The 25,607-nt window shown below is 51.3% G+C and overlaps 1 protein-coding gene across 1 annotated transcript in view; it reads left to right on the top strand.

Annotated features, from left to right (window-relative positions):
- The window catches only part of Apoltp (apolipoprotein lipid transfer particle homolog), a 94,787-nt gene that overhangs the window by 30,094 nt on the left and 39,086 nt on the right, over positions 1–25,607 (top strand). Inside the window, 16 exon segments of the mRNA XM_087909600.1 lie at positions 2,106–2,242; positions 2,348–2,527; positions 6,005–6,126; positions 6,129–6,228; positions 7,245–7,524; positions 10,604–10,710; positions 10,712–10,791; positions 11,515–11,757; positions 15,413–15,624; positions 18,064–18,252; positions 18,681–18,795; positions 18,798–18,819; positions 20,331–20,489; positions 20,663–20,747; positions 23,492–23,641; positions 24,073–24,174. Coding sequence (XP_087765726.1) covers positions 2,106–2,242; positions 2,348–2,527; positions 6,005–6,126; positions 6,129–6,228; positions 7,245–7,524; positions 10,604–10,710; positions 10,712–10,791; positions 11,515–11,757; positions 15,413–15,624; positions 18,064–18,252; positions 18,681–18,795; positions 18,798–18,819; positions 20,331–20,489; positions 20,663–20,747; positions 23,492–23,641; positions 24,073–24,174 — 2,283 coding nt within the window.

Genomic DNA, 25,607 nt, shown 5'->3' with positions numbered 1-25,607 from the left:
GTGGCCCTGGAGGCATCCTCCTCTCGCTCCTCAATCCTCCCTCTCCCAGACTTCTCCTCCTACCTATCCTTTCTCCTGCCTTGCTGTCGATCATTCAGTTCTTTATTAGACTAATTAGGTGTTTCAGACAGGCAAACTAACACCGCTTCTCAGAGTTAAATAAATGCAACATAAAAGAACGCAGCACATTGTTGCATCACTAATTAATTAATTAAATGTTCCGCAGCGTAAACAAATGCAGCAGATCTTTAGCTAATATTCTACAGTACTGCACACTCCCTTGTGTTTCCGTCTCCAACCTGTGCCTGCCTCATGTCTTATGTCCCCATCTCCTTCCCTCCATCTCTGCTTACAGTTCTCTGACCTGGATCCTACTCCTGCCCCTCATGTCTATTCCCTACCTCTGTCCCCTGACCCTTTGACCCTGGAACATGACATTTAGGGTCATACCTGAGCACAAGGCTTTCCCCACACCACCTCCTACTTTGGGTCTGTTGTAGGTCTTGCCATAGTCTTCACTCCTGCTTCAGACATGGGGTATTTATCTCTTTTTATCTTTTTGGTGCTGGGGCAGGGTGCAGGGCCTGATGCATGCTAGGCAAGCACTGTGCACAGAGCTATACTCTAGTCTTGAAACAGAGACGTTAAATAAAAACATCATGTTTCCCTCAGAGGGCCCAGGCTGACTAAGTTAGTGCATCGATCTGCCTAGGACACAATGAATGATGTGTCCCTGGTTGTGGGAGACACCTACTGTCCCCATCTGCCTAGCTCGCCTTGATCAATAAGCAGACCACATTCTACTCCATTCTCAAGAACAATGTGACCTTGAGCCAACCATTCATGTCCAAGGTCTCATTTTCCCCAATGTATCTCTGGAATGACATATATTTCGAGAACAAGTAGGTGTCTTGTGCTCCATGCTAAGATCACCTGTCCCTAGACATGGCTGTGGGTTGTTATTATGGTTCTCTGGCCACAGGGGCAGGAGGTCAGGTGACCCCGAGGCTGAGTCTGGCTCCCACAATGTCGGCATTCCAGCCAGGCTCACCCTACCTGCCTTGACTACTGTCAGAATCCATGCCCAAGGGGCAGCTGACTACCAGCAGCTCTCGGATGGCTCCCTAAGAAGTTCTATCAAGTCCAGGGAACTGACTTCTCCAAGCTGGGGTAAACAGGTCCTCGGGGTGGGGGCTGGGCATCGTACAGATTGTGGGGAGGTGATCAGGGGCTTGGGGGGCTGGGCATCATACAGACTGTGGGGAGGTAAGCAGGGGCTTGGGGTATGGGGGGCTGGGCATCATACAGACCATGTGGAGGTGAGCAGGGGCTTGGGGCTGGGCATCATACAGACCATGTGGAGGTGAGCAGGGGCTTGGGGGCTGGGCATCATACAGACCATGTGGAGGTGAGCAGGGGCTTGGGGGCTGGGCATCATACAGACTGTGGGGAGGTAAGCAGGGGCTTGGGGTATGGGGGGCTGGGCATCATACAGACCATGTGGAGGTGAGCAGGGGCTTGGGGGCTTGGCATCATACAGACCATGTGGAGGTGAGCAGGGGCTTGGGGGCTGGGCATCATACAGACTGTGGGGAGGTGAACAGGAGCTCAAGGGGGTGCTGGGCATCATACAGACTGTGGAGAAGTAAACAGGGTTTCAAGGGGGTAGGGTTGGGCATCATACAGACTGCGGAGGTGAGCAGGGGCTCAGGCTGTGGGAATGGACCATTCTCAGCCCGCCTGTTAACCTGTTGTTGCTGAATTAAACAACTGTGAGGGTCTTGGACTATGAAGTCCCTTCACTGCTAAGACAGGCCCAGAGTGGTGAAGCTGCTCAGTGCTGCACCGGGGAGTCGGGCCACAGGGTCTCTAGTTAGAATCACCACATTGTCCCTCCCAAGGGAGGTGAGAGGATCCCAACCCAAGCTCACCAAACCCCAGTGACCACGGACCAAGAAGGGCAGGCCCTTCTTTAATCCCACTGTTGGTGAGGAAATATATTCAAATGAGTTTGCTGCAGGACCAGGCCGTGTGGCATGAAAGGGGCGGAAGAGAATGCATGTAAGTCATGGTCTCATTTCCGGGCCATCTGTCCCACCTCCCAGCCAAGCTGGGGCGTGACCAAGAACACAAAACACATCTTCTACCAGGGCTGGGGGGACCTGAAGCGGGGCTTAGAAACGGGGCTCGAGCACTCTGACTGCGTCATGACCCCAGCCATGCAGTGTTCTGCCCTCCTGAGGCTTGGTGTTCCCATCTGTAAGATAGGCTGGTGACAGGGACGGCTGATGGTAGTTGGCAGTGGGCCAGCAGGTGCAGGCCCCAGACCTTGTTCTTTCTCCCTCAGTGCCCTCCTTCCGGTCTCTGCTCAGATGGGCACTGCCGGGGCTCTGGGACAGGCTGGGCTGAGGAGGTTGACCCGTGTCCGTGGCACTGCTAGCCTAGATGGTGGGATCCAGGCTAAGAAGGGTCAGGACCTCAGAGTCCTGAATGCCCCAGAGGACTCAGTGGGGCTCCTCAGCTTCAGGTGGGGCCTTCATTACAGGGAGAACTGGGAGTGGGCAGAGCCTGCAAAGGGGGTGGGGAAATGGGGGGCAAGCTGCTTATGGGAAGAGCTGGGGGAGGTGGGACCAGCAGGAGGAGGGGCTGGGTGGGGCAGGGTGCAAGGCAGTGGCCTGCAGGTGCACAAAGACTATGTGTCAGATCTGTGCTCGTCCACCAGCTCAGGCCGTATCTGGTCACCAGGGGCAGTGTGAAGAGTGGAAGGGAAGGGTCACAGCTTCTCTGAGTCCTGGTCCCGTACCTGTGAGGAAGGTAGGCAGCTGGGCCTCTGGTTCTCAGCCTGAGATGGGTGTCCTGGGTGTGGAGCGGATGACCTCCAAATTACTCTCCAAAAGTATTTGTGTTACTGATATTTAGTCACCTAGCAGCCTGGCTTCCAGCATTGCACCCTGGGAAAATCCAAAGTTGTTTTGAATGGCTTGTGTACAAAGGTGTCTGATCAACGTTGGTTTGTTTATTAGAGACGAGGTCTTATGTAGATCAGGCTGGCCTCAAACTCATTGTTTGCTTATTTGAGATGAGATTTTATGTAGCCCAGGCTGTCCTTAAACTCACAAGCAGCAGAACTCCTGATCCTCCTACCTCCAAAAATTGCTTAAGGGAAAAGGATTTATTCTGGCTCACATCTTCAGGGGATCATTTGCCATGGTGGAAGGCATAGCCACAGGAACGGGAGGCCGACTGATTGTGTTGCCCCTGTAGTGAGGACACAGAGGGGAGTGAATGCTGCTGCTTGGCTCTCACTCGCCTTTCTATACAGTCCTGGACCCACATTTAGGGCGGGTCTTTCTTCCTTCATTAACCTAACCCAGAAAACCCCTCAGAGACACCTCCTGGTTGTCCAGAAACTCACTCTATAGATCAGGCTGGTGCTCTGGAACTCACTCTGTAGCCCAGGCTGGCCTTAAACTCACAGAGCTCCGCCTCTGCCTCCCAAGTGCTGGGTTAAAGGCACGGCCGCCATACCCACCTGTAGCTGCCTTCTTATACAACAGGGTTCTGCAAAGGATCAGAGCAAGTCCTTCACAACATGCTTGTACAAAGCCATATGAGTCCCCTGGGAGCCACCAGGAGGGAGTCCATCCTTTCTTGGCCAGTTTGTTAATCTCCGCTTCAGCCAGGTGGGGATGCTGCTGGGACCACAGGCCAAGCAGACTGGGCTCGCCATTCCCAGAAGCATGTGTGGCAGCGATCTTTACTTTAAAGGTGCTAGGGAGATGGAAACCTTCAGAGCAGAGCCGCTCTTTAGGTCCTTAGAAGGGGAAGTAAAAAGACACTTCTTTAAAATGGCAGTGACATCAGAATTCCTCTGCCAGGCCTGGTTTATTGTCCATCAAGAGCAATATGTTCTGTGGTGTGTCACCAGGGGCCGGCTTTGAGGTTTCAAAAGTCCCAATCATTCCTAGTTAGTTCTCTCTCTCTCTCTCTCTCTCTCTCTCTCTCTCTCTCTCTCTCCTTCCAGCTTGCAGATCAGGATGTAAACTCTTAGCTTTAGCTTAGCCATGCCTGCCTACCAGCCGCCATGATGAATGTGAACTTTAACACTCTGGAATCATAGCCCCCAAATTAAATACTTTTTTTTTTTTTAAGTTGCCTTGGTTATGATGTCTCTTCACAGCGATAGAAAAGTAACTAAGTCTCACTGAAACCGTGAAAGCACCCAGAGGTGGTCGCAGGTCAGCAGTGAGCCCTGCCCTGGCTTCAGGCCATCCTTGGATGGAGCTGTCCTGGGCAAAGCTGTAACAGTTAAAGATGTAGACGGAGTAGCCATCGCTTGCCTTCTCACCGAGAATCAAAGTTCAGCAAGGCAGGTCAAGACGGCACACCTCTGCAAACACACGGGAGGAAGCTCAGAGGGAAGCCCTCACAGGTTGCCTGGAGGAAGAGTCTTTCAGTGTGCTCGACTTCAGCTCAGTTTAACGCAAAAGTCCTGTGGGCTGTGAAGGGACGCGGAACACGTGAAAACTCCCATTAAACAAAGGGACCAGAGAGATTAAGAGTCTACAGAGAAGATCTGATAGGAGATTGGCCAAAGACACCACCTCAGATACAGTTCCTATTGCTTTCTCTTGCCCAGGGTGACCGTTGTGAGGATCTGAGTGGGAATCAAGATGCAACTGATGTGGTTTCCAGAGCCTCGCATGATGCTGGAGAAAGTGGGGTGTGTGTGTAATGTGCATTTATTAATGCAAGCCTGGGCTAGATGCTATGGCCATCTTTGCAGAGTGTTTCAGAATTATGGCGACTCAGTGAGTGTGAAGGGGTTCTGGGTCTGGAATGGAAGGTGACATTGAGAAGTGACTTACAGCCATCGTGACGTATGTCACTAGCATCCTAGCTGTCTTTGCCAAGGAACCTCATCGAGCCATGAAGGGAGCTGGCACTCGCTATTGATCAAAATTATGTTTCCCATTCTGAAATCGACACAAATTGTATCAAATCATTTCAGATGTAAGAATCTTTCTCTGCCCAGCCATTCAGGATGGAACTGGAGGAGACTGAGCAAATCCCGGTGACTGTGTGTGGTAGAAGCTAGGCATCCTCCAGAACTCGGTATTCCAACCAGAACATGGATGTGGTGGTGCACACCTTTAATCTCAGCACCCAGGAGGCAGAGGCAGGTAGATCTCTGTGAGTTTGAGGGCAGCCTGGTCTACAGAGTGAGTTTCAGGACAGCCGGGACTACATAGTGAGAGTCTGTTTCAACAAAACAAAAGGAATCATCCTGGGGCTGGAGATCTAGTTCTGGGGTTAAGAGCACTTCCTGCTGCTGCAGAGAACTCGAGTTTGGGTCCCAGCACCCACAGTGGGAAACACGACTGCCTGTAATTCCACCTCCAGGGGATTAGACACCTTCTTCTGGACTCTTTGGTACCTGTACTCACATGTTCATACACACACACAGATACACAGACACACACAGGCACACACACACACAGGCACACACACACACACATACACACACACAGGCACACACACACACAGGCACACACACACACACATACACACAAACAGGCACACACACACAGGCACACACACACACACACACAGGCACACACACACACACACACACACACAGAGAAACAAATCTTTAAAAGTAACAAAAGTCCGCACCAGGGTGCGGTTGTCTTTGCCTTCTGCACCACCCCTGGATTGAGGGGGATGCCATTAAGGGAATGATTAATGAAGCTGCTGTAACTGGCATTGATGGTAGTTCCTGGCATCCAATTGATAAAGGCCAGGAATGCCATAGAACATTGTATAATATATACGATACTCTCAAACGATTACTGGGCCCCATGTCAACAGCTAGCTGAGTCTGAGGAGCCCTGGCCTTTGCACTCCTGTCTTTCAGGGTTAAGGTCTGTACAGTGCTGGTTCTCAGAAGGAAATGCTGACACAGGTGGCTGGGCCAACAGCCTGAGCCACCTGCTAACCACAGCTGCCACTCAGCTTTCAAAGATGTCACTGTCTTTGCAGTGTCCCAGGCCGAGGGTGGACAGCTGTGTGCTAACATGAACACTCCAGGGCCTGGTCAGCCCACCCTGCTCTCAGCACCTGTGCTCGGGGATTGACTCTGAAGAAGCAGGGCCCAGGACTTCAGCTGTACCTGCTGCACATCAGCACCAAGGACTTGGCCACAACGATACAGGTTTTGACTCTGAGGCTTTGAGCTGGCTCCCTCCTGCCGCAGGTTCTGTGCACATGCTGACTCTGCCTAGCACCATGGTTAACTCTGACTCAATGTGTCAAGCGCCTTCTTGTGCACAGACCTTTGCACTAGCTCTCTCCTGTGCCTGAGACACTCTTTCTTCCAACGCCAGCTAACCTTTTAGTCTGTAATTTCTCAGGCATCTTAACAGGCCATCACAGGTATTCTGTTCCTTACCACCTGACATAAAACACATATCTCTTCGAGGGCCACTCATGTACCCACAAGACAAAGATTCCTGGCTGCTCTCTGTGTCTGGTTATTGTGTGCCCTTGACTCTGGGGTGTCAACCCCCAGGGTCAGGAGCTTTGCATACCTAGGGCTCCCCAAGCTTCAGGCTAGCCTCACAAGAAGTGTTGAATGAGTGAACCAGGATGTGTTATTTTATTTGATGCTTTTGCAATAGAGAGGGAGGAGCTGGGGCCGTGTGCAAGTGTGCAAGGCCTGCAGTGTCCCACTGAGCCACATCCCAGCCTGGCTCTGGGTTCTAGAAGCAGCTTGAGTTCAAAGCCACTTTTCTCCAAGTTTCATATATGGAGGCTCAGGGTTAAGGAAGTCAAAGGCCCTCGGGCCAGGAGAAGTGAAAAGGTTAGGAAAGATAGAGGCTGAAGCTGGCTTCACCGGCCTCAGATTCTAGAGGAGGGTTGGTAGCAGTAAGCAAAAGACAGTATTATTTTGACTCCAGAGGATAGGGCAGTGTCCTGGGTTGCAGATGTCCACTGTGCATCGCAGAGTGAGAAAGGGGAGGGACCTGCACAGGGCTAGTCTGGGATGAGACAGCATTGCCAGGATGCTGGAGCTGTGTATCACAGAAGCCCCACTCTGGTCATTTGCCCTGTCAATCAAGACCTGGAGAAGCTTGGGTGTAGCTCAGTGGGAGAGCATTTGCCTAGCATGCAGCAAAGCCTTGCACCCCAACCGTGAGGGAAAATCAAAAGTCCTGTGCCAGACTGTCCTGAAAATCTGCCAGTCCTGTGCTGCTGTTCAAAGCCTGGGAAATGCTTAATGGGCTTGTTCCTGCAAGGGTCGGCAGCCCTATTTCAGAAGAGGAGCAGTGTCTTCTCTTCTCAGGAACCCCATTGTGCTTTCAGAAGGACAGCTGGCTCCCTGAAGAAGCCACTGCCCACCTCCTCATGGGTACACCCCAGTCAGAAGTGGCCAGGGACGTTGGGATGGATATCAGCTACAGCGGCTGCACCCCAACAAGAAAATTCACCTTGCCACCTGACTCCTTGGCAGCTGCAATGTGGGTAGTGTATCTGCCACACATTCACTCCTGAGTTCCAAGAGCTAGAGCAGGTCCATTTGATGGCTCAGGGGATAGAAAATGAACCAGAAGGTGGAGCCCCAGCCTCTGACCTTGGCCTGGTCCCCAGGTGAGATCGAGGTTCTCAGGGGTGCACTCATTAGCCCTACTCCCACCCCAGGTCTCCCTGACCCAGTCAGTGTCCTGATCCAACAAAGCCCCCCCCCCCCCGCCATCACTGATGTAAATAAATGGGTGGAATCAATAATAGAAAGTATGGGGGTTGGGGATAGTTCAACAATCCAGATCGCATGCCGCTCTTGCAGAGGACCAGCACCCACATCCAATGACTCACAACAGCATGCAATTCCAGTTTCAGGGGACCTCACACCCTCTTTTGGCTTTTGTGGGAACCTGCATGCATATGCACATACACACAATGGATACATGCACACAAACAGATAATAAATCCTTAAAAGACTCTTTAATAGAAGTTTACAGTACAGAAAAGTATTAAAGAAGTTATGCAGACTGCTCCCAGGTTTCCTGATATCCCACTGAAGTTCCCAGAACTGGATGCACTAACACAGTATCCACCATTAACTCCGAGAACCAATAGGGAGCGCGGAGTCTGAGTGGGGCTGCTGTCGGGAGGCTGTGGGGAGCCTGTGTTCCCAGAACTGTCGGGTGCTACCTGCAGAATTCCTCAGTCCAGAGATGGCTTCTTCCCCTTTTGGTCAGACTGTCATCCTTCTACAGGTCATTTCAAATTGTCTCTTTTCAGGAGACACCTGTCATTCTGAATTCAGACAAACCTCTTTTAATGCCACCAGACACAAAGACACCGTTTTCCAGATGAGGTGCCTCTCACCTCTGACCTCACCCCTCCACTACCTCTGACCTCACCCTTTCCACTACCTCTGACCTCACCCCCTCCACTACTTCTGACCTCACCCTTTCCATTGCCTCTGATCTCACCCCCTCCACTACCTCTGACCTCACCCTTTTCACCACCTCTGATCTCACCCCCTCCACTACCTCTGACCTCACCCTTTTCACCACCTCTGACCTCACCCCTCCACTACCTCTGACCTCACTCCTCCACTACCTCTGACCTCACCCCTCCACTACCTCTGACCTCACCCCTCCACTACCTCTGACCTCACCCTTTTCACCACCCCTGACCTCACCCCTCCACTACCTCTGACCTCACCCTTTCCACCACCTGCCTTTACCTCTTGAGTGCCCAGGAAGTTCGTCTTCCTCCAACCCCAGGCACCTAGGCTAAGACTCCTCATTCTCAGTCCTGGAGCCCTGAGTCCTCAGTGCCAGCGTGGAAAAGCCCCATGGGCCCCCAGAGAGCCTTGTGCAGCGCTCACACCTCTGATGCATTGCAGTAACGCCAGCATCTGGAGCTGCGGAACTCACTACAGCCTGTTCTCATAGCTCCCAGGTCTCGGCTTCCCAAAGCAGGCGAGGAAACAGGCAGCTGTGCTGGGTTCAGCTGAGTTGACAGGGTGTGTGTGTCATACATAGTGTGGGGATCATACATAGTGGCAGGCCTGGAGAAGCCCAGCTGTCTGCCCCCTGATGCAGGAACTATAACTGGAGTCTCCTTCTGTGGGTGCCAGGTCTGGGATGTGCTGCCATCCACAGCCCCAATGAAGAGCTAAGGAAGCCATCATTGGGACACACAGTGCATGGACTACATGCATTATTGTAAAAAGGGAGTGTGTGTATACTTGTGTAAACATTCATATGCTTGTGTAAACATATTCATATACATGCACACATACTCACATAGGCCATGTTGTCTCTTACCTGTTTGCCCTTTGAAACAGGTCTCATTGTGTAGCTTAGGCTAACCTAGAACGTGTGATCCTCCTGTCCCCCCTTCTTTAGCACTAGGACTACAGGCCTCTATTACTATGTCTGTGCTACTTCATCTTCTTCCTCACCTCCATCTTCTTCATCCTCCTCCTCTCCTCCCTCCTTTTCTTCTTCTCCTCTCCATCCTCCCCTTCCCTTCCCCTCTCTATCATTTTCCCTCCTAATCTTTTTCAAAAAAATGGTTTATTATTTTATGTGTATTTGTGTGGGCCTGAGTGTGTGTATATGTACAATGTTCATGGCTGAACCCCATAGAGACTAGAAGAAGGTATCAGATTCCTTGGAACTGGGGTGACAGGCAGTTGTTAGCCACCCGTGTGGGTGCTGGAACCAAACCCAGGTCCTTTGGAAGAGCAGCAAATTCTCTAACCACTGACCAATCTCTTCTCAAACTCACTCTGTAGCTCAGAATATTATTGAGTTTGCAGTCCTCTGGGACTGCAGTGTGCACCACCACACCTGTCTCTGCTCGCAGTTCCTGCAGGCACTGTCTGTGGGGCCATCCTTCAACTTGGCACCTGACACTGAAAGCAATGGTTCCAATTGTCTGTAGTTCCCCAGCAAGCCTCAAGGGTGGCCTTGCGCTCCTGCCACAGTCCTCGCTGCAGAGTCCTGGCTCCTGGCTCTACCCTGACCTTGACATCTTAAAGAGGCCAGTGGGGTTAGGAGGAGGATACTACAGTGACCCAGGCTTCAAGACTGGGATGGAGGGCAGGGCAGCCAGAGGTCGCAGAGGTGCTCAGATTCTAGGCAGTTGTCTGTCCTGTAACAAGGTGAGGAGAGGGCAGGACAGAGGGGTCCCTCCTGCTTCCCCCTGACTATGGACTAGAGAACCTATTTCAAACACTTCAGGGTTTTAAAACCCAGGCCAAGCTCTGGGGATGAGGCTCAGGTGTAGAGTGCTTGCCTGATATGAACTTGATCCCAAGACCACACACACTGGCATGGTGCGTAATCCTGTACACACCTGTAATCCCAGCACTCAGAGGTTCACGGTCATCCTCAGCTACATAGGGAGTTTGAGGCCAGCCTGGGCTACCCAAGACCCTATCTTAAAAAAAAATGAGGTCAAGGTCAAAGTAGAAGGTCATCAGTTAAGCTCTGCCCCTACCCACATCTGGTCCGAGATCACAGGGTCAGAACAAGGACTGTTGGACATGCTTGCCCCTCAGGTGATGCTGGGACTTTTTCAGGTCCAGAGTGACAGAGAGACAGACAAGAAGACCCAGCAGTTCGAGGCCCAGATGGAGGCAAAGCTGGTGACAGCAGGCAGACCTATAGTCCTTGATGGAACATCCATGGCAGTTGGGCAGCAGATTGTCTATCTCTGCATCTCTGAGGCGTGTGCTAAATGATGAGGCTCACATAACCCTGTTCTGTGGTCAGGTTGGGGATGGACAGCCCAGTATCCCTGTGTGACCCCCCACTAGCTCAGCCTCCTTCACACTGATGTCCACTAAAAGGTACTGGCTCCCACTTGCCCACTGACCTTCTTCCCTGTAAGCCCACCCTAGGTATCCTAAAATGGCAGCTTTCTAAAGCAACAGCTTTGGTACTGTTTTGACTCTAACCCATGGTGAGAAGCACATTTAGATGTAGGTTTTGTTTTGTAATAGTCTGTCATCCCCAGGTTGACTGCAGATTCACTGGGCAGCTGAGGATGACCTAGAGCTTCTGACCCTCCTGTCTCTACCTCCCAAGTGCTAGGATTACAGATGTGCACCACTGCACCCAGGTTTCAGTGTGGAGAATCACACCTAGCTGAATGCTAGGCAGGCACCCAACCAACTGAGCTAAATCCCCAGCCCCAGGATGTCTGAACGGAGGATCAATGAGAGAGGTGCTGGACCTGGTGCTGGGGCAGCTTAGACCTTGGCTACGCTCCTTGTGGTGTTCTGGAAGATTCCTGGGGCCTGGGCTGGAGGAACTTGGAGCAGTGACTGTGAATTGCCTAGCATAGGCATGTTGGGGTCCTGTAGTATGCCTTAGCAAATTCTGTATACTTTGTCTGTATGATAGACTTGCAGAGTTGCAAGCCCTAGAAAGCTTACTTTCTAGACAGGCCCAGTCACTGTGCCCTGCTGTCAATGCCCCTGAGGCACAGGAGAAACAGGGGTGGGGTCTCTGAGCCCCCAAGGTGGGGAGTGTGCTGGGGGACAACCACCCATGCATGTTACCTACTGTCCCACAATGTTGCTGGAGAAGAAGGCGGAGGCTGGGCTGCAGTCAGCCATCCTGGGTGTCCAGCAGCAGGTTCCCTGTGTGACAGAGGTCCACATACAGGGCCTGCTGGAGCAGCATGGCTCTGTGGAAAGCAACACCCTGAGGATCAAGTACGGCCTCCTGGGTACAGTACTCAGGTGGGGGGAGGAATGTACCCTGCACTGTGACCTGGAGGGCTAAGATGCCGCTTCTGCCATCTGGCTGCCATTCTGTTGGCCCTGCCGTTGATCAGATACAGCTGTTAATTAGAAACAGCACAGTGCGTTGGAGGGTTGCTCACCTGTCATTTTGAAAGCTACATTAAGGGGCTAAGGATTTACCTCTGTTGGTAGAGTGCTTGCCCAGCTGCATGGACTAGGTTCCATCCCGAGCATTTAATAAACCATGGTGCCACATGCCTGTAACCCTGGCACTTAGGAGATGGAGATGAAAGACCCCCAGTGTGGGGAGACTCTCACTCAAGTCTCGGGATAACACGATCCCCCCCCTCCAGTAATTCACGAGAGACCGTTCTTGCTGCAATTACACGAGGTTTAATCGACAAGATGGGAACCAGTGCACTGGGGTCGAGACTTATAACCCACGTAGGGGAAGAGTTCAACCCCGAGTAACTGGGAGAAGGGGTTTTTAAGGGAAGAAACCACAGCCCAGTAATCCAAAGGGATAGGGAGGGCATCATAGAAAATTCCAAAAATACCAGTGATAATCACAAGGGGGCAACTTCCTGTTCCTCAAGATTACTCTCAAGATTGCAATCTAACTTTATCTTCAGCTAGTTTCTGAAACTGAACCAGCTAATCCTGGATTTCTGGTTCTTCCCTCCCTGCTTAGATTTTTGGCTCTATTTTCTCCTGCTAGGGGGATCTGGATTTATCCAGGTCTTTCAGAAACAGGAGAATCAGGAGTACAGGTTCATTCTTGACCTTATAACCAGTCAATGGTCAACTTACTGTATGAGACCCTGTCTACAAAAGCAAAATGGGGGTGGAAATGGCCTAATGGTGTGCTTGCTTAGGGTACCTGAAGCCCTGAATCAGACTGGAACTCACTTCTCCTCAGAGCTTGGCAGAAATGCCAGGCAGAAGGAGGCAGGGCTCTGGGATGACCCATACAGGTCAGATGAGGCATGTTGCCCGTGAGTGCAGTCCCCACCAGAGGCTGAGGATGGAGAATGGCCCCGAGGACACCCATGAGTTAAATCTGGTCCAGGAATTCCACTGCACACAGCTCCTGACCATCAGTCACAAAGTTGGTGCCTAGGCAGGGAACCGAGGATTTCAAAGCTTACCTTCATCCTTGGAGGAGTGGGTCAGCACATGGTCACAGAGTTCTAGACTCTTTTCTGGGTTGCCTTTATGAAATTCCTATGTGTACCCAGCCTGGAGCAGAGAGCCATAGGGAAACAGAATCATTCCTTGTCAATTTGTTGATTGGCATAGGTGACATACAACATAAAACTGAAATCATGGAAAATATACTTGCCTGAGTGAGGTGGGAGAGCTGAACACAGGCAAGCTTGTTTGGGTAGCGCTGGTGGGAAGACTTCTCTGGTCAAGGAATGTTTCCACTGAAAATTAAAATGTAAGGCGACTTTATCCCCAGAGAAGTGTGTTCTGGGCAAAGGGGGTGTTAAGTACCAAGGTCCTAGGCAGAAGAGGGGGAGAGGGTGATGGAAGGTTAGCAGAGCAGCTGGAAGGGCAAGCGAAACGGGGACAGGGATGGTGCATCTGTCTGGGGGGACCGTTATTTGTTTGTGTGCAGTCTGGGGATTGAACCCACGGCCTCTTATATGCTGGGTAAGTGCTTTTCCACTGAACCACGTTGCTGGATCATCTATATTAATTTACCTTCACCTTCACCACCTCCTCCTCCTCCGCCTCCTCCTCCTCCTCCTCCTTCTTCTTCTTCTCCTCCTCCTCCTCCTCCTCCTCCTCCTCCTCCCTCTCCCTCTCCTTCTCCTTTTTCTCCTTCTTCTTCTTTTTCTCCTTCCTTCTCCTCCTCCTCCTCCTCCTCCTTCTTTCTGAGCTGAAGTCTTACATAGGCCAGTCAGTCTGACCTCAAACTTCTCATATAACTGAGGATGACCTTGAACTTCTGATCCTCCTGCCTCCACTTCCCAAGGACTTGGATTACAGGTGTGCACAACCATGCCCCAATTTTATACAAGGCTACAGATGGACTAGCAAGCACACTACCAACTGAGCTCCATCCCCAGGCCCTCAAAGTGAAGTTTTCAGTAGTAAAGCTTATAAATAGTGTGAATTATCTCAGCTCTTTCTTTAGATACACCTCTAAAAACAATACAGCCTCACTGCCAATATGCCTCAGTAGGCATTCTTGGTAGATGCCCTACTAAGAATATGAGAATCCGATTCTCACAAGGGCCCTTCTCCAAATATCCACTTCTCCGCATCCTCCAGAAAGAGCTGTGTTTGCTACCACTCCGTGTTTATGTAGTGGGGCTGTGTACATGTCTTCCTGGCAGAGGTGTGTAGGTGGTGGTTACAATCACCCGTTTTCATGTTTGATAAGTTTTCTGTTTTCTTCCTTCTAATTATTCCCAAGCCTTTTTTTTTTTTTTTTTTTTTTTTTTTAGCAACTTTACCAGAATTCTCTCCAATGGCCAGGCATGTCTGAACACTTATGGGCTTTAGTTACCTTGGAGAGTTTCCTTGAAGAGACTTCCTGGCGCCACTGCCTTGGTCCCCTCTGCTGCCCCGTTAGGAACTCCTGCCACTTGTCTGGGTCACGGCCCCGTGTCTGGTGCCTTTGTAATCTTTCTATATGCCCCTTTGTTCAGATGGAACACCCCTTCCAGTAACTTCCAGGCAGGTGCACTAGTTTCCAATGGCTGCTATAGCAAATGGTCACTAACAGGGGGGCTTAAAAAACAGAAAGCCCAGCCAGGCAGTGGTGGCACATGCCTTTAATCCCAGCACTTGGGAGGCAGAGGCAGGTGGATCTCTGTGAGTTCCAGGACAGCCTGGTCTACAAGAGCAAGTTCCAGGAAAGGCTCCAAAGTTACAGAGAAACCCTGCCTTGAAAAACCAAACCAAGCCAAAACAAAACAAAAACCAGAAAGCCTTTTGTAGACCTGAAGGTCGTGCATCTCAAAGACCCTGAGAGCACTTCCCTGCTTTTTCGTGGCGCCTGCAGGAGGCCGCCAATGCTTGTTCCTTGGCTTGCAGCTGTTTGACACCAATCTCCTTGTCATTGTCACTTGGCATTCTCTGTGTGTCTCTGGGCCCACCGTCCCTTCTTTTCAAGGTACACCAGTCATATTGGTTTAAGGGCCAGCGTCCAGGATGGCCTCATCTTAACTGTAGCTGCCATGAGCCTTCCTCAGCCCAAGGTCATCATCTGTCCTCTACAGGCCACAGCACCCTCGTAAGCACTCCACACTTAGCATTTTGTCTGTTTGTTAACCCAGTTACAGTTCTCAGACATGAACTTTGGAGATGACAGGGTCCTACTGCAATGTAAAAGGTTCACAGGCCTGGTAGATGTAGTTCCCTCACCCGAGCATTGTGGTCTGTGCTTCATTAACTAGAAGGGAACACAGTGATTCCCAGGGTGCCGCTGGGCGAGTTTAGATGGGTGTGCATGCACTGGTCCTGCCAAAACTCACATTTCTTTCCCTCTGTAAAGGAATTCTGGTGCCCAATCCCAGGAAGCCCAGCTCTGCACAGCTGTGATGAGACTGGGAAGGACGGCCTCTTGGTGCCTGCCAGTCACTCCCTTCTTGCCCCACACACCAGCTTCTCTCTGTGCTTTTGCAGGAGCCTTGAACTTGGACAGCCCATGGCTCACAGTGTCTGCAGCTCATCAGCTCTACTGGCCACACTGGGTCACGTTCCAGGCTGTCTCAGAGCTGACGCTGGCCAAGGCCTGGACCCTCAAAGATCTGGTGGTCAGCACGACCGGCAGGAGTCAGAGCCACGACAGGAAAGTCAAGATCCCGGTGTACACCGAAGCCATCACCTACCTCTGGGTAAGCAGTGCAGGTCATCTCCTGTGTGTGCCTGTGTGTGCACGTGTATGCATGTCTTTGCTCATGCATATGCATGTGTGCACACAGCTTGGTACATTTGTTGTGCTGGGGTTTTTTTTTTGTCAGCTTCACACAAATTAAACTTAATTGAGAAAATGCCTCCATCAGATTGTCAGTAGGTGAGTGCATCATTCATTTTTGTAATTAGTGATTGATGGGGGAGGTCCTAGCCCATTGTGAGTGATGCTACCCTTGAGAAGGTGGTCCTGAGTGATATAAGAAAGCAGGCTGAGCAAGCCATGAGGAGCAAGCCAGCGAGCAGCGCAGCGTTCCTTCAATCCTCCTACTCCAGTTCCCATCTCCAGGTTCCTGCCTTGAGTTCCTGCCCTGACTTCCCTCACTGATGGGGTGTGGCCCATAAGAGACTCAGAAGAGGAAACAAACTCCTCCCCAAGCTGTTTTGGGTCATGACATTTTATCACAGCAATAGAAACCGTAAGACGGTGTTTGTGCATATTTGTGTACGTGCTGTGTATATGTGTGTATATGTGTCTATTTGTGCACAAACACAGAGATTTGTGTATTTGTGTATGTGCATAAGCATGTGTGTTTGAGTATGTACATACAGGCCTGGAACAATGGCCTTTTGTAACCTAGACAGGCCCTGTGTCCTGCTGCCTGCCCCTGTTGACACTCAACACAGGAGCTGGGCTCCCTGCCCTTGACCCCTCCTCCACACAGGGAAAACTGGAGGCCTGTGGCTGATGTCACCCACAGACACAGGGACAGGACTCAGCCAGAGTTCTCAGAAATGTTACCAAGAGGATCTGAATAGAGACCATAAAGAGAATCCAGTTCCTGTGTTTCTGCTTAGCAGCTTCTGAGGGGAGAAGGTAGCCACCAGAGTGACAGTTTTGAAGGCACAGCTGGCATTACTCAGTGACTTCTGTGAAGGGTCTTTCTCTACCCATCCCATGCTGTCACTCAGACTGTGCCCCAGAAAGTTCTGCTCCAAACCCTTTTTCTTCAGGAGCAACGCAGGACCAGGGAGAGTCCAGCTCACTTCAGCCCTTGTGGACAACACAGTCCTCTCTGGGACAGCACAGTCCCCTCTGGGGCATCACAGTGCCCTCTGGGGCAGCACAGTCCACTCTGGGGCAGCACTGGGTAGACAGCAGTGGTGAGTTATTCCTGATGAGCTCAGGGAATGTGAGGAGGTGACTGGGTGTCAGGGATGACCAGGACAGGACTGTGAAGAGGAGGTGGCAGCTGGCTCCTATGGGCCACCAGCTGGTGGGGAAGGTGGCTTAGAGGAACCCAGTTTCCCAGGAGGCTGGGGCTGCTCCCTAGTGGCAGTGGGTGGATTTTAAGGAAGGGAATAAATGACACCGTAGTTTCTGCCTGAGCAGCTGGTTGGGAAGCCCAGATGGGGAAGTTAGTGAAAGAATAAAATCCCATCCCAGGGTCTGGTATTTGGCTGGAGGGTCAGCATGGCCCCACCCAATTTGACCTCGAGATTGTGTGTGACAGGAACCATGGCTCTAGGGTAGAGGACACTGTTTGAGGCTTGGCTGGGGGAGGGCCATGGTCATGGGCCTCCTCCAGCCCCAATACAAGCCAGAGTAACACCCAGCTCCTCCAGGTTCTGGAGGACCAGGGTGACCCAGGGAACAAAAGCTACTTCCCAGAATGTGCCCCTTGGATGCGGAGATGGTGTCTGCTAAGAATGGTGACCATTCTTACAAGTGTAAGATGGAATCTCAGAGTTGTTTTGATTTGTATTTCTCTGATGACTAAGGATGTTGAACATTTCCTTAAGTGTCTTTCAGCCTTTTTAGATTCCTCTGTTGAGAGTTCTCTGTTTAGGTCCTTACTCCATTTTCTTTTTGGGTTGTTTGTTCTTTTGATGACCAATTTCTTGAGTTCTTTGTATATTTTGGTGATCTGTCTGATGTGGGATTGGAGAAGATCTTTTTCCATTCCAGAGAACCTAGACAACAATGAGGACCCTAAGAGAGACATGCATGGATCTAATCTACATGGAAAGTAGAAAAAGACAAGATCTCCTGAGCAAATTGGGAGCATGGGGACCATAGGAGAGGGATGAAGGGGAGGAGAGGGAAAAGGAGGGGAGCAGAGAAAAATGTATAGCTCAATAAAGTCAATAAAAAATGATGACCCAGTGAGATAATAGTCCCACCCTAAATCAAAGAGGAGGGAGGGAGTTGTATTTGCTTGGTTCAGAGTTATAGAAAGGATTTTCTTTAGGGTCCTATAAGGAAGAACGAGTTCCCCCATCTCCCTCCTCTGGAGGCCATGCACAGATGGTCTTGACTGGAGGAGTTTTGAAGGATGAATAGGAGTTCACCAAGTAGCAAAGTGAATAAAAGGAAACTAACAGGTTCAAAGACTCTGATCATCCACCTGGCTTCCTTGCAGGTTTCCATGGTGACAACCTTGATGCCAGGCCTCTTCCACAGCAGGAGAGAGCTTGAGTCAGCCTGGAGTGCAGCTGTGCAGAGTGAGGTGCATGCGGAGAATAGTCAGGGCAGGAAGGTCCTGCACTGCTGCTTGAAGAGCCTCCAAGGGGAACTCAGCCTCACAGCAGCCTACCAGCACACAAAGAAGGTGAGTGCTAGGTGCCCCTTGCAGTTGGGAGGCCTTGGGTCCCCTTTTCCCTCTCTGTTTGGCCTATGACCTTGAACACTGATTTTTTGTAGTCACCAGGCATATTAGTGCAAACCAAAGCACTGGAGAAGGAGACTCAGCTTCCTTAGCCTAGAAGTTCCAGATGCTGATCAGGCATATTAGTGCAGACCACAGCGCTGGGGAGGGGGACTCAGCTTCCTTAGCCCAGTAGGAGGGGTGGTTGGGAGGTAGAGGTTTGGTGGTTGGCCCTGAGGACCTCATGAGCTGTCCAGAGGCTGAAGCTAAGCTCCGTTAACTCAGGTCACAGGTAGTAATAGGCAGCCTTGGGCCCCCTATGGCCGAAGGTCAGCAGCTGACTTTCCTCCTGCAGAGGATCCTTTACTCCCTCAGCTCTGTTCTTGTCACAGCCCCCAAAGCCCTATGTGCGGCTGACAGTCCTGGGGACTGGTATCCTGGGCCAGCCTCGAGGCCTGCAGTTGGAGGGAGAGCTGGGGCAGCTGCAGTGAGACTTAGATGCTGTACGGAAAGGGGAGCATTGCTCCTCAGGTGTGTGCCCCTCCCTGAGGCCACCACCCTAGGGAGCTGCCCACGATCCCATCCCTCCAGTATAGAGGATCACTGGGGACTTCTAAAGGGGCTGTACTACAATTCAAAAAGATGGCGTGGTGACAGGCCACCAGCCCTACCGCTCCTTCCTGCTGCTCCATCCGTCTTTGGCAGAGGTGTGAACAGGAGTCAGCAGTCCAGGGCTGAGCCTGAGCTGCCCCTGGGAACCTTAGTGCTTCTCTGCAGAACGCCTGGGTGAACGCTGTTCAGACTTGGGGTGTGGCTCAGCCGATAGTTTTTGACCAGCATGCATGCAGTTCTATGTTCGGTTCCCAGCACTTTAAACCAGCTCTGGTAGCATATGCCTGTAATCCCAGCACTCAGGGGGCAAAAGAATCAAAAGTTCAAGGCTACTCAGGAAACAGGAAGTGTTAGCAGAAGCAGGTCCCTTCTAGAATCTGGGTTCTGCCACTCTGTGACCTTGGAAGAGTTGCTTCCCCTTTCAGAACTGTAACAATCAAGAAGCTGCAATGCCAAGCATTGGCAGAGAGCTCCTCTGTCCATGCCAGTTGGTGTTTACCGGCCACGTGCTAAGTGGCAAGCCCTGGCCCAGGTCTGAGGAAAGTGACAGAGACCAAAAAGAAAAGAATGCTTGATCTCAGTACGTGGAGGTCATCTCAAATGACCAAACCTTGCAGGAGACAATAATTAACATTATTGCCCCATTTTAAAGGTGGGGAAACTGAGGCATAGGGCATTAGGTCCTTTACCCACGATTGTTCATCTAGCTGAAGACTGAGCCTGAATCCAGATGTAGTCCTGGGCTTCCATTCCAGTGCTGCTCTCATTGGTGCAGTGAGATGGCAGATGGGATCGGTTGGCAAATTCTGTGTGTGTGTGTGTGTGTGTGCGCGCGCTAAGACAAGGTTACAGTGTGAAGCCCAGGTTGGCCTAGAACGCATGATCCGCCTCTGCCTTTCAAATGCTGGGATTACAGGCATGTGCCAGCATGTTAGGCTTTCTATTTTCTTGTACGTGTGTGTGGTGGGCGTGCGTGTGTGTTTACATGTGTATGGGAGCACATGAGTGCACATGCATGTGGAAGTCCCAAGTTAAGCTCAGGGATCGAACTCAATCATTTTCCTCCTTGTTCCGTGCAGCAGAATCTCTCAATCAACGCCCTAGCTCAGCAGCATGTCTATTGTCTTTTGGGGTCCCTCTGGCCCCTTCTCAGGCTAGATTAGGAACAAGTCACCACTCCTGCTGGGATTTATGTGAGTTTGGGATCCGAACTCTGGCCTTCTCGCTGGTGGCAAGCATTTTAACCACTGAGCCATCTCCCTAGCTCCATGCAGGCCTTGATGGGCAAATCTTAGCACACAGGGCTGCTGCATGCCCTCTGGTGTCACTCTCTGTGAGTTTAGGATGAGTTCCATCCGACTGGAGGACACAGCTGTCCCTGATCTCGCCAGTTGTCTTAACGTCTGCGGCCTGTCTTTTCTCCACACCAGGAACCTCTGGCACCTCCTCTTGGAGGGGACCTTCATGGTGGACAAACAGCGCCAGTATCACTTTCTGGAGACCAAGGCTATCCTGAGTGACGAGGAGGAGCTCCTACACACGGCAGTGCTGGGCTGCCAGGCTGGACACCACTATATGAGTGGGCTGTAAGGAAGGTGGTCTCTGGGAGCAGGGCGCCCACCCACCTCTGCACATACATGCCTCCCCCAGATCTGCACAGGCCTCCAATGATAAGGCTATGCCCAGGAACCTGGAGGGGTGCCTGGTGGCCTGGAATCTGAGCAATGTAAGTGACCTTTCTAACCCAACTGTCCCTGTTCAGCTTTATCACCTTCGACCCAGACAAGCACGGTGTTTCCCTTCCTGGATTCTCTGCCTCGGCCCGTGTGCGCGCTACAGTCTGCTTGGTAGCCGCAGCGACTGTCCAAGCCGCTCACACAGTCTGTCAACACCCCTGCTCCTCACAGCTTGGCTCAGGGTGCCAAGCCTGCCTCTCATGTCTGCTGCCACAGCTGCTTCACCCAGGCCATCTACTGCCTCGCCTGAATCTCTCCTGACTCAGGACCTGGGCACATTTGGGGGTTGGAGCTGTCACTGCTTCTTCAGTGGCTGCCTCTTCTGGCGTCTGTGTGAAGCCACACCTCAGGTCTCCTGGCATACCTTCCCGCCCCCCACATTCTGTCACATGCCCATTCCCGGTCTGGCTTTGAGCATCTATCCGACGTGTCCACCTCTGTTTGCACGAACTTTCTGCCAATCTTGGCTGCTCTGCTGGTCGGTAATGTCCCCGCAGGCTCCAGGCTCTCCCAGTCACTTCTCCGTTCCCAAGGGGTGTGGTGCATAATTGCTTTGAGGAGTTCCTGGAATTCGGTGAGCTTGATGCTATTTATGGTCTGTTAGCCTGCAGAGCTAACAGTGTCTCTTTTAGGCCTGTGGGTTCGTGGCCTTTGTTACAGCAACTTCACATTCCGTGTGAAAGCCAAATAGGAATTGTTTAGTGAGTCCATGTGACTACATCCCAATACAACTTTATGGGGCTGGAGGGGTGGCTCAGCAGCTAAGAACATTCGCTGCTCATTCAGAGGACCGTAGTTCAGTTCCCAGCATCCACAACCACCCTTAACTCCAGTCCCAGGCTTGCGATGGCCTCTTCTGGTCCCACGGGCACCAGCAGTCATAATACAGACACATGACTGAAATGACATGCAGGAGGCAGATAGCAGGAGGCAGAGTCAGGGGGACCTCCTGAGTTGGCGGCTCGCCTGGCCAAATTCCAGACCAGCCAGGACTGCATGGTGAGACCCTGCATCCAAATAAAATTTAAAAATAGATAAAAATTAAAACCCTTTTAAATCTAATAAACAGAACAGGCTTCTTGGACAGTAGGCTATGGCCCACGGTCTTCGATTTGCAAAGTCTTAGCAATACATCCTGGACTCACACTGCCTGTATGTCATTACAAGTTTGTGTCCCTGGGTCTCAGGTCCCTTTCCTCTGAGGTGGGTAGTACATCCCTTTTGCACAGTGGCCACAGCTCAGGATATAATTGGTCATCTCCCCTAAGCACTTACATACCACATGTTTACAAGACTGCCTTAGACTCTTTCTCCTGACCCTCTCGTGGGGAGAGGGGAATCACCACAATCTCCAACAAACATTTACTGAACACCTACTGTGTGCACAGGGAATGAAACAGGAAGGAAGATGAAGCCAAGCAGGCAGTGAGGGCTGAGCAGGGCCCAGGGCTTCGCTTCCCATAAGTCAGGGGGGCTATCAGAGATTTCTCCGACGCTGGCCAGTAACATCTGAGGGGAAACAGTACAGAATGCCAAGTCAGAAACCTGCACGGGTGGCTCCCAGTGGCTTTTGTGGGTTCCTCACCCGAGACCATGGAGTGATGCTCCAGGCCAAACACAGGCCCACGTGTGTTTTTATGGCCTGCTTACCTTAAGAATTGGGAGGGTTTAGACAAAGCCTGGATTTCTGCTGTTTATAAGAAAAGAAAAATAAGGTCTGGCTCTGCTTAGACTCAAATCCCAGCTGACAACATCTGGCCAGCAGCAGGGGCTGGAGAGGCCTCCATTATTGTCCTTTTGCTGTCTGCTCTCTCTGCTCAGAGCTGTGCCTTGGCTGGGAGGCAACTCCACGGGAGAGTGATTGCCTGGACTCGTAAGAACAAATAGGTTTTTCTACAAACATTTTCCTCCTAGCTGCTTCCTTTTCTGCTGTTCTGGTTCCAAGAAAAACCATGTTTCCTTATATAGAGTGAACTGTCACAGATGAGAATGAGACCTCGGGGCAGACAGTCGGATTTCTCCATCAGTACAGACAGGAAGACATGAAATCAACAGCAACGGTATCATTGGCTTCCAGCAGCCGCTGAGTGGTTGCTGAGTGAATAATTGATAACTCTGTGCTTTCTCTTGTTGGGTTACATACTGCCCCACATTTGTAGCCATTTCAAATATGTCTTTCGGTCCCTGAGCTCAGGACTGCAAAGGGATCCACTGGAGTAGAACTGTAGGACCACCAGCACCACCAAGCTCTCTGCAGAGATGCTCAGGAAGAAGCATTCCCGTCCGAAGCCGTCTGCACACCGTGGCTTTCCCAAGGGCAGCAGAGCAGGTCACACTCTCTGCATCTGACCGTGACCCTCCCGTTGCCCTCATCAAATCCTCATTCGGATGAAGACGGGAACCTGTCCCCATCTTGAGATCCCTGAATCACCTTTGTCTGGAAGGCCATGTTGCCTCAGGCTCCAGGGCTAGGATGTGGGTCTTGCAGTTCCTCTTCCCACTCTGTGTCCTTCTCCCACTCCAGTTCAGCGTTGACCTTGACATTTCAGGCTAGAACCAGTGACTCCGCACTTATTTAGTACCTACTGTGTACTGGTATCTAAGTACTAGGAAGCAGGGAAGAAGACAGACTGACTGAGCCCCAATTTGTGGGGAGGGTCTTAACCCACCACCTCTAAGAGCACTGGCACTGCCCTGCTGGAAGGCCCAGCATGCACCTGGTCCCATGTTCTCTCCCACGAATGCAAGAGACTAGACTACACTTTGGACATCAATCACTGGCCACTTGCTTTTGGTCTCTGAATTCTGACGCGGCTTCTTTTGCATGAGGACATGACGGTGATCTCTCTCCACAGCTCTGGTTCTCACACGTTCAGGCTAAGAATAATGAGGCTACACTAGAAATCAACCAGAAAGTCATTCTGCATCTGAAGATTTCCACCAGGGCAGCTCTCAGCGTGGAGGGATCCGGAACTCATGGCTTTAGATGTCACCCGTTCGTCCCAGTGAGTGTCCCCAGGCTGGACAAATGATAGCTAGTATCTGCCAAGGGGAGCCTGCTGTGGGGTGCATGCCTATAATCCCAACACTCAGGAGGGGAATCGGTATGATCAAGGGTTCGAAGTCATCCTTAGCTTGAGACTGTTTACCCTGGTCATGTCAGTGCTTTCCTTTAAACTTTTTATTTTTTTAAGTTATATACATACATATGTATGTATATATGTAATGTATATGAATACACTCATGCAGCCTGTGCACGTGTAGTGGTCAGAGAACAACTTGAAAGAGTCAGTTCTCTCCTTCCATTATGTGGTCCAGAACTCAGGTCATCAGGAGGGGAGTGACTTTACCTGCTGAGCCATCTTGCCAACCTGCTAGGGAAGCTGGCGGGCCCTGCAGGAGTGAAGGGCATGCTTTCTCCTGGCTGTCTCCCCAGAGCCTTCACTTCAATGGTGGCTTTGACCTCACCTGGCATCGACAAGGAGCATTTAACTTCAGTGTAGCTGTTCGAACTGCTGCCAACCACACCGCATCCCAGGCGGGCCTCTGCCCGTGCATGAGGGAAAGGGGTCTTACTAATCCACTGAAGGGGACCAGGGCTGTGGCTTGAGAGGCAGAACACTTGCCTGGTGCACATGAAGCCCTGGGATCCATCCCCAACACAGCATAACTGTGTACGCCTGCAATTCCATAGGACAGTCAGGGGTTCAAAGCCATCCTCGGTTACTAGAGTTTGGAGCCGGGCTGAGCTACATGGGTTCTTTTCTCAAAAAATGAAAGAGTCAGTCTCTTAGTTAGGGTTTCTATTGGTGTGAGAGAGCACCATGACCTAGGAAATTTATAAAAGAAAGCATTTAATTTGGCTTACAGGTTCAGAGGTTAGAGTCCATAAAAGTGAAGCAAAGGCATGGCCCACCTTGATCTCAAGCAGGAAGCAGAGAGGACCTACTAGGGAGGTTTTAATCTTTAATTTCCCCCACCCCTGACAAATGACACACCTCCTAATCCTTACTAAATAGCCACCAACAAGAAATCAGGTATTCCAACCACCACATACAGAAAAGGGGCCACAAATGAGTGGTGGGGAGATAAGAGGGTGACAAGGTGGCCTGGGAGCCAGAATCCCAGTCCGTGTTGATGTGGGACACACTGATGGGTCTCCTGAGCACGCGCACTGCAGCCCAGAGTGGCCCTGTCCACACCTGCACTGCGGCCCAGAGCGGCCCTGTCCACACCTGCACTGCGGCCCAGACGGCCCTGTCCACACCACCACCACCAGGCCTTTCAGTAGCACCATCACCCCAGCCCACATTCCTGGCCAGAACTCATAGGAAATCCCACCTGGTGTGGAGAAAGCTGGGAAATGTAGTTTGGCTGTGCATCTTGGAGGAAATCATGAATCCCCTAGAGTAGCTGGTGTCGGTGTGTTTCTGTGCGCTCCGTGTTTCTGCCTTAGGCCAGTCTCTGCTAGGTGATGGGTGGTGTCTTAGTTAAGAGTTCTATTGCTGTCAAGAGACACCATGACGACAGCAACTCTTAGAAAGGAAAACATTAATTGGGGCTTACAGTTTCAGAGGTTTAGTCCATTATTGCCATGGTGAGAAGCATGGCAGCATGCTGGCAGACATGGTGCTGGAGAGGAGCTGAGAGTCCTACACTGGATCCACAGGCAGCAGAAGTGAAGACTGTACCACACTGAGCCTGAGCGTGAGACCTCAAAGCCCGCCTCCACAGTGACACACTTCCTCCAACAAGGCCACACCTCCCAACAGTCCCCTCCCTATGAGTCAAAGGCTTGACCGTGAGTCTATGAGGACCATTCGTATTCTAACCACCACAGAGGCCTGGGTGATGGAGATGGAGATGGTCTCCATCTCCAAGCAACTCTGAAGCCAGTGGGTGCCCAGCTTATTCAAGTTCAGTTCCTAGCCCTGTGCTCACTGGCTGTGTGACCTGAGGTAAATCACTTAA

The sequence above is a fragment of the Myodes glareolus genome, chromosome 9 (genome assembly GCF_982192425.1).
Source record: "Myodes glareolus chromosome 9, mMyoGla1.1, whole genome shotgun sequence".
Lineage (NCBI taxonomy): Eukaryota > Metazoa > Chordata > Mammalia > Rodentia > Cricetidae > Myodes > Myodes glareolus.
The sequence above is the reverse complement of the archived record's forward strand: the minus strand, read 5'-3'. Positions and strand labels throughout refer to the sequence as shown.